The sequence below is a fragment of the Osmerus eperlanus genome, chromosome 6, assembly GCF_963692335.1.
Source record: "Osmerus eperlanus chromosome 6, fOsmEpe2.1, whole genome shotgun sequence".
Lineage (NCBI taxonomy): Eukaryota > Metazoa > Chordata > Actinopteri > Osmeriformes > Osmeridae > Osmerus > Osmerus eperlanus.
The window spans coordinates 3,543,681-3,557,546 of record NC_085023.1 but is presented as its reverse complement, the minus strand read 5'-3'; the positions used below and the strand labels follow the sequence as shown (position 1 = coordinate 3,557,546).

At 50.2% G+C, this 13,866-nt stretch overlaps 1 protein-coding gene across 5 annotated transcripts in view; it reads right to left on the bottom strand.

Moving 5' to 3' along the window:
• Window positions 1–13,866, bottom strand: part of fam135a (family with sequence similarity 135 member A) — a 44,558-nt gene that overhangs the window by 19,232 nt on the left and 11,460 nt on the right. For 4 of the 5 annotated variants that reach the window (XM_062463009.1, XM_062463011.1, XM_062463012.1 and 1 more), the window contains 7 exons: window positions 11,508–11,587; window positions 9,845–9,984; window positions 9,567–9,637; window positions 7,288–7,461; window positions 6,817–6,943; window positions 2,381–2,534; window positions 1,095–1,172 (listed from right to left, as the gene is read on the bottom strand). In XM_062463009.1, coding sequence (XP_062318993.1) covers window positions 1,095–1,172; window positions 2,381–2,534; window positions 6,817–6,943; window positions 7,288–7,461; window positions 9,567–9,637; window positions 9,845–9,984; window positions 11,508–11,587 — 824 coding nt within the window. The remainder of the gene's footprint in view (window positions 1–1,094; window positions 1,173–2,380; window positions 2,535–6,816; window positions 6,944–7,287; window positions 7,462–9,566; window positions 9,638–9,844; window positions 9,985–11,507; window positions 11,588–13,866) is intronic. The other variant, XM_062463013.1, reaches the window with a different exon arrangement.

Sequence of the window (13,866 nt, the reverse complement as noted above, 5' to 3'; positions counted from 1 at the left end):
GACAGACGAGTAGAATGCACAGACAGACAGACAGACAGTGGGACAGACAGACAGGTGAGTAGAATGCACAGACAGACAGACAGTGGGATAGACAGACAGGTGAGTAGAATGCACAGACAGACAGACAGTGGGACAGACAGACAGGTGAGTAGAATGCACAGACAGACAGACAGTGGGACAGACAGACAGGTGAGTAGAATGCACAGACAGACAGACAGACAGTGGGACAGACAGACAGGTGAGTAGAATGCACAGACAGACAGACAGTGGGACAGACAGACAGGTGAGTAGAATGCACAGACAGACAGACAGACAGTGGGACAGACAGACAGGTGAGTAGAATGCACAGACAGACAGACAGACAGTGGGACAGACAGACAGGTGAGTAGAATGCACAGACAGACAGACAGTGGGACAGACAGACAGGTGAGTAGAATGCACAGACAGACAGACAGTGGGACAGACAGACAGGTGAGTAGAATGCACATAGACAGACAGACAGTGGGACAGACAGGTGAGTAGAATGCACAGACAGACAGACAGTGGGACAGACAGACAGGTGAGTAGAATGCACAGACAGACAGACAGACAGACAGTGGGACAGACAGACAGGTGAGTAGAATGCACAGACAGACAGACAGACAGTGGGACAGAGACAGGACACACCAGGTCTCCAGTGCTATAACTGTGACAGAATGATGTGAATCACCTAACTGAACAGAAACAAAACCACGAAGCTATGAGTGTGTGTGTGTGTGTGCGCGCGCACGTGTGTGTGCGTGCGCGCGTGCGTGTGCGTGTGTGTGTGCGCGTGCGTGCGTGTGTTTTTGTGCGCTTGCGTGTGCGTGCGTGTGAGTGCGTGTGTGTGTGCGTGTGCGCGTGCTTGCGTGTGCGTGCACTACAGCTGAGTGTGACAGTAGGGTCAGTCGAGTGCTCGTTAGGAGCGACTGGAGAGTGGTTCAGGTGAGCAGGAGTGATAACAGACAGGAACTATAGAACAGAGGGATGATGAAGGAGAAAATGGGGGCAGGAAAGGCAGGAGGGACGAACCAAGGGAAGGAGGGAGGGAGAGATGGAGGGAGGGAGGGACGTACCTATGGAGACGTGTCTTTGGTCTCTGGGATAGGGTCTTCTGAGAACTCTCTCATATAGGACTTGCATGCTGGACTTGGCTAGTAGGATTGTACATATAGGCATGTTTAACCTTGCTCTGCCCTATGCGAGTGAAGGGGGAGGCAGGATTCTATGGTACCTCTCATGCACATTAGGTGTTGGGTGAGTCAGCAGGAGGGGCTAGTCAGAGTAGGTGGGTGGTGTGCAGGCTTGTGTGTGGGGGATGGGGACTCGTTCAAGTCTGCTTCATCTCAGGTGTCTGGGCTCCTGTACTGGAATAGTACCCAGAACACCGCTATATTCCACCAGCTTATGCAAGTGGTAGAGCTCACTGGATCTTTAGTACACTAGCTGGTTTTTGAAATCAGCAAGTTACACTAGGTTAGTGATGACACTAGGGTTAGTTAGTACACTACATGAGTCCACTAAGTCAGTAAGTACACTAGGTTAGTTAGTAAGTACACTAGATTAGTAAGTACACTAGATTAGTTTGTACTCTAGGTGAGTCCACTAAGTACACTGGGTTAGTTAGTACACTAGGTTAGGTAGCACACTAGGTTAGTGAGTACACTGGCTAGGCTCCTGGGAGCTGTCAGGTGTCAGGGAGATACTGATTGGATGGAACGAGGAGGGTTCAAAATGGGGGGAACCAAATGACATGCAACACAATGTGACAGTGAGCAGCACTTCACTGCAACAAACACTGCATCAAAACAGAAACGGTCTAGAAGGTTGTCTGTCTGGATGGAACATACTTTTAATAATTATACAGTATATCCATACATATATAATTATAACAAACAAAGGTCAGTGGTGGTAGCTATATTAATCTATTAAACAAAATAATATCTTAGTCATTGTCTAGGTGTTAAAATCTATCTGAATAATAATCAACCTGCAACAGTGACACCAAAAAGCAGACTCACACTAAAAATTGAAAAATGAAACCATAAAACAACATAACTGAGTGGTATTCGCAGTGTGTGGCCTTTGAAGTGAAGTGTATACAAGGTTTTTAAGTGATATGATCCTCTTTAAGGCTAGGACAGTGTGTTATGGAGTTAAGCTAAGTTTAGCTGGGCTAGGCTAGTGTTTTAGGGGCCATGGCTATGCTAAGCTAGGCTAGGTCAGACAAATGTGTTCAGGGCCCTGGCTATGCTAAGGGGTCCTATGATAGGTCCTATGTTATGGTATTCTATGCTATGCTAAGGGGTCCTATGCTATACTATGGTAATGGTGCCTGTGCTAGGGGGATGCATCAGCCTACCTAGCTCCATGCGGTGAGAGGAGGGCAGCTCCTGGGTGACGGAGGAGAAGTAGGAGAACAGCCCCTGGTAGGCCAACAGCAGGCTGGCACACAGGCTGTGGTGCAGGCTGAAGGCATGCTGCAGACACTGGTCTGACACCAAGAACGTATGACCCTGGAGAGGAGGGAGGGGGAGAAGGAGAAATGAGGGAGAGGAGAGGAGAGAGGAAGAGAGGAGGGAGGGGGAGAAGGAGAAATGAGGGAGAGGAGAGGAGAGAGGAGGGAGGGGGAAGAGGGGAGGAGAAGGAGAGGGAAGGGGAGAAGAGGAAGAGGGAGAGGAGGGAGAAAGAGAGGAGGGAGGGGAGGGAGTGGGGGTAGGGGAGGAGAGCACAGAGATATGATGGAAAGGTCAGACTATAAAGAATGGATTAGACCCATCATGTATCAGATTGTTACGACTGCATTTGTCCTTGGCTGGGCAACAAAGGTCAGTGTTGGAGGAGCCTTTACTGAGCAGTGTGCCGGTCGAGACACAAGGCTGCTCCTCCCTGCAACTCAGATGAACATGAATCCTGTATACACACCATGACACTGCAGTACAGAGATGTGGAAAGGCCACCCTTAAAGAGGAACTACACACCCCGACCTTGGCCCGCTCGCAGGGATTTTCAATCATATTCATTGTGGCGCTTCCTCAAATGCTCAGAGTGATGTGTGAACACAGCCAGTTACCATCCACAGCCCTCCCTGTGCTACATCTGAGCACCTTGATGTGAACACAGCCAGTTAACATCCACAGCCCTCCCTGTGTTACATCTGGGCACCTTGATGTGAACACAGCCAGTTACCATCCACAGCCCTCCCTGTGTTACATCTGAGCACCTTGATGTGAACACAGCCAGTTACCATCCACAGCCCTACCTGTGTTACATCTGGGCACCTTGATGAGGCCTCTCGTTCCATAAGTCACTCATTTATTCCATCTTTCAACCACTAGGGGCCGAAATACCTGAAATCTACCACCAAATGAATAAACAAAACATGCTGGTCAGAATCCAGGTCAGGATTGATGTGTGGCCATGCGTGAATCAGCCACAGGGGTTTAAAAGAGGTTTGGGTGTTTAGCTGCTCTTCAAAGATACTGCTCAACTAAAGGGCTCTGTAACTGTTGAGGTGCTACGCTGCTCTGGGATGAAGCTGGGATGATGCTGGGATGAAGCTGGGATGATGCTGCGATGATGCTGGGAGGATGCTGGGATGATGCTGGGATGATACTGGGATGATGCTGGGTCCACGAGGGACTCATCCTCTGCACTGACACTCTGCAGACTCACCATTAGAACACTGGAAGCACTGAGCAGGAAAGAGACCCCAGTAGAGTAAAAATGTTTTTTTAGTTTAATTCAAATAATTAAGAGACACAGACAGAATACTGGGCTCCGTGACTCCTTGATTCAGCCGGCCGCACTTTATTATCTCTACTCTCTTCGCAGCGACTTCCTCCTTCACAATCAAAGGTCCCTTTTTCTAATACTACCTGCCTAACATTACAACAGCCACCACAATAATGGATATCACACCTTTTAAATAACCTGAAAGTTGCATTCACGGTTTACCAGCTCAAACAAAAGAAGAAATCCTGTGCACAATGCACTGCCCGAGATGAGTCTATTTATTATATTTAGTCCACAGATGTAGAGGGGAACAAAACATATTCTTAAGTATCTGGTTAGTTGTAGTAGAGAGGCCACCTTCTTTATTTATCAAATGCAACTTTCCGTTTTACACATCATGCGCTACTGCTCTTGCGTAACCCGCCATCCACACTTGGAGATGGAGTCTCAATGTTACTGTAGGCTGATAACCAACACAAAACCACAATAGACACTTTCAACCGTATGGTAACACTGTATATTATACAATGCCTGTCTTGAAGGGATGTGCATCTCCCTCACTGAGGACGATGCGATACACATCTCGATGCACTGCCAACGATCCAATACATTAACGATACATACAAGCAACTACTAGTGCGATACGATTCACCCCTATTGCGATGCAGTGCGATTCGACACAATGCGATTCAACAAGATGCGATGCGAAAGAATATGATGCTATGCAATTTAATATGGTACATTATGATTTATTTATTTGTCAGACAGCAAATAATAAATTAATTTTAAAAAAGTGAAAGTTTTACTTCACATATTAAACATAGTCTCTGACAAAAGATAAAATCAAATCAGGCCTGGACCTTGCCTTAACCCTCGTGCTGCCTTCGGGTCACATGACCCAAAGGTTCATAACGAACCATCGTTGTGTTTACCCAATTTTACCCAATACAAAACCAAATAAAAATAATTTTCTTTTAACCTTCGCAATGTGGGGGGTCTGAGACAGCCCAACGGTTAAAAGAAAATGCTTCACTTTGTTTTTGTATGCGGTAAAGTTGTCGCAATACGACGGTGGGTCACAATGACTGATGGGTCAGAACGACCCGAAGATAACACAAGGGTTAAACCAGTCCTTCTTTCCTGTTGTATGTGTTCTCTGAATGTAAAAAAGGGTAAACTATTACTGGCAGTCACACCTGCTGTAAACACTGTCATAACACCACACACTAAATTGAACTCATACGTCCTACTTTTTCTCAATGACTCAGCTATCTCTCGTCTTACTTTGTTGTACACAACAGGTATTTGTTTCTCGGAGAGTAGCTTCCTGTTGTTGCTCTGGGTACCAGTGGAGCTAGCCTGACTGTAGCCATAGTTGAATCCGAGGGGGAGGCAGACGTCTCCACACAAATACCATGTAGCCTCTTCAGGTGACTACCTAAATTAGCCGTGCTGCCTGTGTACTTTATAGCGGCACAACATATCTTGCCAATTGCATGGGTCTTGTCAAATTGCCCATCTTTCTTTGGAAAATGTCGAAGTGTTGCCAAACCCTGGATTTATTGCAATTTGTAGGAACATGTAACTCTTCCTCCGCCATGATAAAACTTGCTCGAACACGCCTCCAACTTGCGCGAAACTTGGCCGAGAGACTTGACGAGAATCGGAAACTGACAGCAGTGGAGATGAGAGCGCGCATATGAAACAGTTAGAGAGGAGGAATCTATCTAAATATAAAATTATTGGTCACAAATCTTTGGTCACTTTTCTAAATACTAAAGGTGTTTACTTACACACGATTCTATATAAATACATCGGATTATACCGATGCAAAGATGTTAGAAAAGATGCATCGCGATTTCATCCCACATCGTCATCAATCGCATCGTGAGTTTTTATGCCGAAGCACCGATGAATCTTACCATCCCTACTGTCTTGTCATTCCGAAAGTTGTTAAAATGAAAAGGCTAAGCATGTAACATCAAGTAAGCCTATATAATATCCTAACTAATTAAACTTGGCTCTCATTTTTGCAATAGCCTTCTTGGACAGTGTCCTGACAATAAATTAAGAACGTTACCTGTTTTTATCCAGGATAACTGGATCTAATTAGACCATTGACAGTTTATGATGTCCCTGTGTGTTTATACTTTTTACTTGGGACAACAACGCGATCAGTCAGCTGACTGTAAAATGTTGATAATGTTGGGCTACTATAGACCAACTGCAGTTTAACATGCAACGTTCATTTTCCGACCTTGCCTTTAGCTCCGTGCAAGAAGCGCCATCTAGCAATTATTAAGTGTCAGGAACGACTCCCTGTCTGAACACTTGGGGGTCATTTGACCAATGAGTAGGGAAAATGGCTTGGTGCTTCTAGTGTTAATCAACCTGAGACAGAAGTAAGGAGGAGGGAAGGGGGAGATGAAGAGGAGAAAAGGAGAGGAAGATGAGAGAGAGAGAGGAAGATGCGAGAGCAGGGGAGAGAGAAAGAGATAGAGACAGACAGACAGAGAGAGGGAGGAGGAGAGCAGCAGAGGAGAGAAGAAAGACAGAGGACAGAGAGAGAGAGAGAGAGAGAGATGGGAGAGGAGGGGAGAGAGAAAGAGAGAAAGATGGGAGAGGAGGGGAGAGAGAGAGAGAGAGAGAGAGAGAGAGAGAGAGAGAGAGAGAGAGAGAGAGAGAGAGAGAGAGAGAGAGAGAGAGAGAGAGAGAGAGAGAGAGAAAGAGAGAGAGAGAAAGATGGGAGAGGAGGGGAGAGAGAAAGAGAGAGCGAGAGATAGAGAGAGGAAAAGGGGAGAGGAGAGCTCTTGTTCAGCCTGGCTGGGTCTGCTACACTGAGGCCTACTTAACTAGCTTTAGCTAAACCTTGAAACTTCCTCCAAGGCCAGATGTCGTTAGATGTGGATTGATCTTTTGGAGGCTCCATCATTCCAAATGTGCTAGGCAAGACTAATCAAGCACGTCGATGTACTAAAAAAGCACAAAAACACATTTCCGAAAATATGATTTAAAAACAGCCTTTCTTCCCTGGATGGTGTGTGTGTCTGAAGGTTGTCTTACATCAGGGGACACCTGCTTGACGTAGCTGGAGCCAAAAACCACATTCTCCAGAGGAGGAATGACCGAGTCTTTACTCTGGGCTGGAGTGCTGCGGTTCAGCCAGGTGCTCTTCACTGGCCGTGGGAAACTACACACACGCACACAAACACACACACAGAGAGACACAGTAGTATTAAGCTAGCATTTGTGAATTGGTCTGGCAATGTCAGGCTAGCTGAATTTAGCTCACCTAGTGTCAGCTAAATAAGTACTATTATATCCCACTAGTATTATATCCCATCCTCTATGTCATTTCCTGCGCTTTTATATCGTATTTTGTTCATGTCAATACCTGCCCTGCGCATTAGTTAATTTCCTGTCTTGTGCACTGTGTCATTTCCTGTCCTGTCCACTACATCATGTGCTGGTCCTGTGCAGTACATTAAATCCTGTCCTGTGCGCTAGGTGACTTCAGGTGTCAGGTGCTCTGACCTGATGAGGGGCTGGTGCAGGGCCACCAGGGATGCGTGTATCGCCATGGAGATGACGGACAGGTGGAAGTAGTCGAACATGACGTTGATGTGCTGGTGGATGCCTCGCTGGAGGCTGAAGTGGAGACGCAGTGTTCTGCTGCTGATGCTCTGGAGGGAGCTGGGCTCCTCAGGCCTGGGGAGGGAGGGGGGGTAAGGAGGGAGGGGTAGGGACAGGGAGGGAGGGAGGGGGGGTAAGGAGGGAGGGGTAGGGACAGGGAGGGAGGGAGGGGGGTAAGGAGGGAGGGGTAGGGACAGGGAGGGAGGGAGGGGGGTAAGGAGGGAGGGGTAGGGACAGGGAGGGAGGGAGGGGGTAAGGAGGGAGGGTAGGACAGGGAGGGAGGGAGGGGGGGTAAGGAGGGAGGGGTAGGGACAGGGAGGGAGGGAGGGGGGTAAGGAGGGAGGGGTAGGGAGAGAGGGAGGGGGGGTAAGGAGGGAGGGGTAGGGACAGGGAGGGAGGGGGGTAAGGAGGGAGGGGTAGGGACAGGGAGGGAGGGAGGGGGGGTAAGGAGACAGGGGTAGGGACAGGGAGGGAGGGAGGGGGGGGGGGTAAGGAGGGAGGGGTAGGGACAGGGAGGGAGGGAGGGGGGTAAGGAGACAGGGGTAGGGACAGGGAGGGAGGGAGGGGGGGGTAAGGAGGGAGGGGTAGGGACAGGGAGGGAGGGAGGGGGGGGTAAGGAGGGAGGGGTAGGGACAGGGAGGGAGGGAGGGGGGGGTAAGGAGGGAGGGGTAGGGACAGGGAGGGAGGGAGGGGGGTAAGGAGGGAGGGGTAGGGACAGGGAGGGAGGGAGGGAGGGGGGGGTAAGGAGGGAGGGGTAGGGACAGGGAGGGAGGGAGGGAGGGGGGTAAGGAGGGAGGGGTAGGGACAGGGAGGGAGGGAGGGGGGTAAGGAGGGAGGGGTAGGGACAGGGAGGGAGGGGGGGGTAAGGAGGGAGGGGTAGGGACAGGGAGGGAGGGAGGGGGGGTAAGGAGGGAGGGGTAGGGACAGGGGGGGAGGGAGGGGGGGTAAGGAGGGAGGGGTAGGGACAGGGAGGGAGGGAGGGGGGTAAGGAGGGAGGGTAGGGACAGGGAGGGAGGGGGGGGTAAGGAGGGAGGGGTAGGGACAGGGGGGAGGGAGGGGGGGTAAGGAGGGAGGGGTAGGGACAGGGGGGAGGGAGGGGGGTAAGGAGGGAGGGGTAGGGACAGGGGGGGAGGGAGGGGGGGTAAGGAGGGAGGGGTAGGGACAGGGGGGGGAGGGAGGGGGGGTAAGGAGGGAGGGGTAGGGACAGGGGGGGAGGGAGGGGGGGTAAGGAGGAGGGGTAGGGACAGGGGGAGGGAGGGGGTAGGAGGGAGGGGTAAGGAGGGGGGAGGGGGGGGGTAGGGGAGGGGTAGGGACAGGGGGGGAGGGGGGGGGGTAAGGAGGGAGGGGTAGGGACAGGGGGGGAGGGGGGAAGAACGAAGATCAGAGAAGGAGAGGGGAGCCAACATCTCTCTAACAGCCTGGATCCCTTCATGATGTATTATTACAAACAGACTAGTGTTGTCACGATACCAACATTTGGACTTCGATGCTGATAGCAAGTGTAGTGTCGCGTTACTCTATACTGAAACGATACACATGATTTCTTTTGAAATGGAGTAACCTACTGTAAATTACAGTAGGTTACACTGGACGCATTAGATGTGTTTCAGACTCTGAAAACGGCAACACGAGAATTAGCGTAGGCTACATCTGACTAACGATTGAGCAATAAAACCTCTGGGGGGAAAACATTCTATACCTTAAAGCCTGTATTTGATTGCAAATGAACTAACATGCAACAATAAATATACCTAATGCTGATGGACAATACTATGAGCTAACACACGCAATGGTATTTAATCCAATCCAGCTCAACCTAGCAACAGTAGAAAACGTCATGGTTTAGAACACTCGCACAAAAGGGGAAACAGGGGAACTGAACTCTCCGAAAACCGGCCGCATGTAGCAGAGCAAAGGCGTGACATCACACGCAGGTCCGCTTTTCTTGAAGACACACTAGCCTGCAGCTTTTATCGCTGAGGTTCAACTGCCTGTTCCAGCGCATAAAAGTAGGTTTTTCTTAATGCCAGTATCGTACCGTTCCTAAAAAGCCAGTACCACGGTACGGTACCAAAACCGGTATGCCGTGCAACACTAAAACAGACACCGGTGCAGGTAGACAGGGCCTGTTCCTATCCACAGAGAGAACATCCTGGAGAGAGTACATCTGGGACACCTACGAGTAGTCTCCATCTGTGAAGTAGAGCTCCAGGCACAGCTGGAAGTCCATGTCATTTAGAGACTCCTCCACCTGAGACATGAACACACACACAATTAGACATTAACCTCCACAACAGACCAGTAATCTCAACTGAAGATTTTTTTTGCGAGGGAATAAAATGTGTGTGTGTGTGTGTGGGGGAAAGCAAGCTTAAAGCGATTCTCCTCAACAAAACTGATTCCACTCGACCACATGATCACATGACCATGGAAACTATCGTACCACTTCCTGCTTTACCTTCTTCTCGTCCAATAGCATCATGACTTTGAAGACCAGGACGTCGTTGACCACCACTTCCTCATTCTTGTACAGGATCTGAAACGTCTTGCTGCTGATGACGTCTTCCTGGACGGTGGCAGGAAAAGCCAGGTCAGAGCCTGGAGGGGAGAGGAGGGGGGAGGAAAGGAGAGCAGAGGAGAGGGGGATGGGAGAGGAGAAGAAAGGAGAGGGGAGGAGAAGAGAGGATAGCAGAGGAGAGGGGGTAGAGAAGAGAACACAGTGTTAAACATCTACCCAACAGCAGTCTTCTCACTGTACCACATGGAAACTGCTCTACAAACTGCTAACCCTAACCGCCCTACAAACTGCTAACCCTAACCGCTCTACAAAACCATTTATGCTTCTGCATTCTGCCTGGTCTCTGCCTTCACTGAGACCTAAGTCCCTTCTCAATCACAGGGTGCTGTCTCTGGAGGAGGGGAGCCCTCACTGAACTCAATCACAGGGTGCTGTCTCTGGAGGAGGGGAGCCCTCACTGAACTCAATCACAGGGTGCTGTCTCTGGAGGAGGGGAGCCCTCACTGAACTCAATCACAGGGTGCTGTCTCTGGAGGAGGGGAGCCCTCACTGAACTCAATCACAGGGTGCTGTCTCTGGAGGAGGGGAGCCCTCACTGAACTCAATCACAGGGTGCTGTCTCTGGAGGAGGGGAGCCCTCACTGAACTCAATCACAGGGTGCTGTCTCTGGAGGAGGGGAGCCCTCACTGAACTGCACCTCCACGGTTCTTCACTGAAGGTTAGGTGGCTTACAGAAGCTAAACTGAGGGCTTCAGAACATTGCTTTAAAAAAAAGTAAAGTTGGACTTTAGGGTTGTAGGTCATAGTGCGCCGGACATACGGAACCTGGGATTTTACGGCTCTGCGCTCCCAGCCTGGGAAGAACTAAGCCTGGGAAGAGCTCAGCTCGGCCCCAGGTAAAGGACCAGGACTAGGCCCGTCAGATCCCCTCTGTGTTACCCGACCCAGAACAACACTGGAGACTTCCCAAGCTGCCCGCCTGTATCTTCAGTGACTGGTTCTTTTGTTACGCTTGGCACATACAGAAAGGGCTTGGGGCCAGGCACAGAGCCTGGCACTGGGCATCCCAGGGCAGGGACGAGCTAAGAGGCGCTGGCAAGGGAGGAGAGGCGAGGGGAAACAAAGCTAGTGTTGTGAGGAGTAGCTCAACCAGGCCATGTCCACCTCCTGCCAAATGAACTAAATCGGCTTTACTGCAGACATACTTGCCATTCCTTTATAGTTTTGGTTCAGGATGGGGTCGAGCGCAGCTCTGAGAGGGCCGTGGACACGAGGGATGGAGGAGGGATGGAGAGAAGGACGGAATGTTCGGAATACTGCGTTAGCAGCTCGGGCATGAGTGCGACATTCTAGAATAAACCTAATCAGCTGGTAACATTTAGGATTCTAAATAACATTGTTCTGCCTCCTGAAACATGCAGATTGTATAGCAGCCAGTGTGCTGGGGACTGGGACAGCAGATAACCAGGGGCTTGGAGCTCATATCACAGGGTTTGACTGTGGAGCTGATGTAGGACTGTAGAGGTGATGTGGGACTGTAGAGGTGATCTAGGACTGCAGAGGTGATGTAGGGGTTATGACCATGAGGTCACCATCACTGACCTGCGGGGTGCAGCAGGCTGGCCTCCACCTTGTGTGGCACGCGTGGTGGAACCTTCATACTGGCACGCAGTTGGTAGAACCTGGGGAACACAGAACACTCAGAACAGAACTCTGAAGCGAACATAGAACCCTGAGGGGAACATAGAACCCTGGGAGGAACGTGGAACTCTGGGGCAACATGGAACACTCATCTGTGAAGAAAGGAAGGAAAGGGGAAAGAGAGAGATAGAAAGACAGAAAAAGAAATAAAGAATACAGTTGTTTCACCTTGTTTGTAGAAAACAGGTAGGTGACAGCTTGGTTAACTCTATACCAGCTTAGGAAATCAACCCTCAGTCAGAGACGAGAAACAAGACCTTCTAAACGCTAGTTCACCTGAGCTGCTCGATCACTGATGCCAGTACACAGCCAACATAGAGACAACAGACCTGAGGTCTGGCTAAGGCCAGGATACTAGAGGCCAAGAGAGTAGAGTACAGGAGACTAGAGGCCAGGAGATTAGAGTCCAGGAGAGTAGAGGCCAGGAGAGCATAGCTGATCTATATGACTGGTTTCTGGAAGAATTAAGTTCACACTGAATCCTGCTCAGACAGCAGGTGAGGGAACCATCCATGAGTGGAATACGATATAACGGTTACATAAATGTTTTGCAGCAGCACTAGTGTTCACTAGTAGTAATCAAGTGCCAAGTGTTCAACGGTAGTACTCAAGTCAAGTGCTAGCTCCTGCTACCTCCACTTTAGTAGAAACAGAGCTGCTCCTCGCTACAACAGCACTGTTAGCACCTGCTAGCTCTTCTTTAGTTGACAGGTCTGCTACAACAGCACTGTTAGCACCTGCTAGCTCTTCTTTAGTTGACAGGTCTGCTACAACAGCACTGTTACAGGGCTGCCAACTTTTCCAAAAACCTTGGAGTGAGATTTGGTATTTTAGGGGGCCAACCTCCATTTTTTTTTTTTGCCTCGTACGTTACTGTTTACAACGTTAGCAGGGCTACATGGTTGGTGTTGCCTTTTCAGCGTGAGATATACAAGGTGTGGCGTGAGAGCGTGTGAAATGGTTGAAATGCGTGTCTCACGGCCAATGCCTGAGAGTTGGCAGCCCTGATGTTAGCACCTGCTAGCTCTTCTTTAGTAGACAGGTCTGCTACACCAGCACTGTTAGCACCTGTTAGCTCCTCTTTAGCAGAGACAGGGCTGCTACACCAGCACTGTTAGCACCTGTTAGCTCCTCTTTAGCAGAGACAGGGCTGCTACACCAGCACTGTTAGCACCTGTTAGCTCCTCTTTAGCAGAGACAGGGCTGCTACACCAGCACTGTTAGCACCTGTTAGCTCCTCTTTAATAGAGACAGGGCTGCTACACCAGCACTGTTAGCACCTGTTAGCTCCTCTTTAGTAGAGACAGGGCTGCTACACAAGCACTGTTAGCACCTCTTTAGTAGAGACAGGGCTGCCACACCAGCACTGTTAACACCTCTTTAGTAGAGACAGGGCTGCTACACCAGCACTGTTAGCACCTCTTTAGTAGAGACAGGGCTGCCACACCAGCACTGTTAGCACCTCTTTAGTAGAGACAGGGCTGCCACACCAGCACTGTTAGCACCTCTTTAGTAGAGACAGGGCTGCCACACCAGCACTGTTAGCACCTCTTTAGTAGAGACAGGGCTGCCACACCAGCACTGTTAGCACCTCTTTAGTAGAGACAGGGCTGCCACACCAGCACTGTTGGCACCTCTTTAGTAGAGACAGGGCTGCTACACCAGCACTGTTAGCACCTGCTAGTACCTGTTTAGTAGAGAAAGGGCTGCTACACCTGCACTGTTAGCACCTGTTAGCATCTCTTTAGTATAGACAGGCCTGCTACACCTGCACTGTTCTAAACAAGCTCCCTGCTATAGAAGCGCCCTGGAAATGTGCTGTTGGAATGACAGTCGTTCCAGCTCCTTGCCTAGCCGGAGAGTGGCAGGGAACCTCCTGTGCCTGCAGCAATTGAGGCTGTCCAGTTCCGGTGTGTTCCAGAATGCACTCAAGTGTTCCAGAATGTTCCAAAATGTGTTTGGACTGGGTTCAGGGTCTGCCAAGGTGCTGTTGTGTCACATCCTCTTCCCCCTCCCCCCTCCTCCCTCTCTCCATTTTCCTCCTCCTCCACCCCCTCCCTGACCTTCCTCTCTGCAGCGTGGTTCTAAGCCAGGAGCTGAGAGGGCTGAGTCCGAGCCTGGTTCCATCCCCCAGACTGTGTGTTTCCAAAACTAGGAAATCCCTCAGACCACAGCAGCCTAGCCTGGGATGGCTGTTCTCTGGAGGGAGCAGGGCTATAAATACCTGATCCTTCTCAGAGAACCGTAGAGAGGTGCTTCT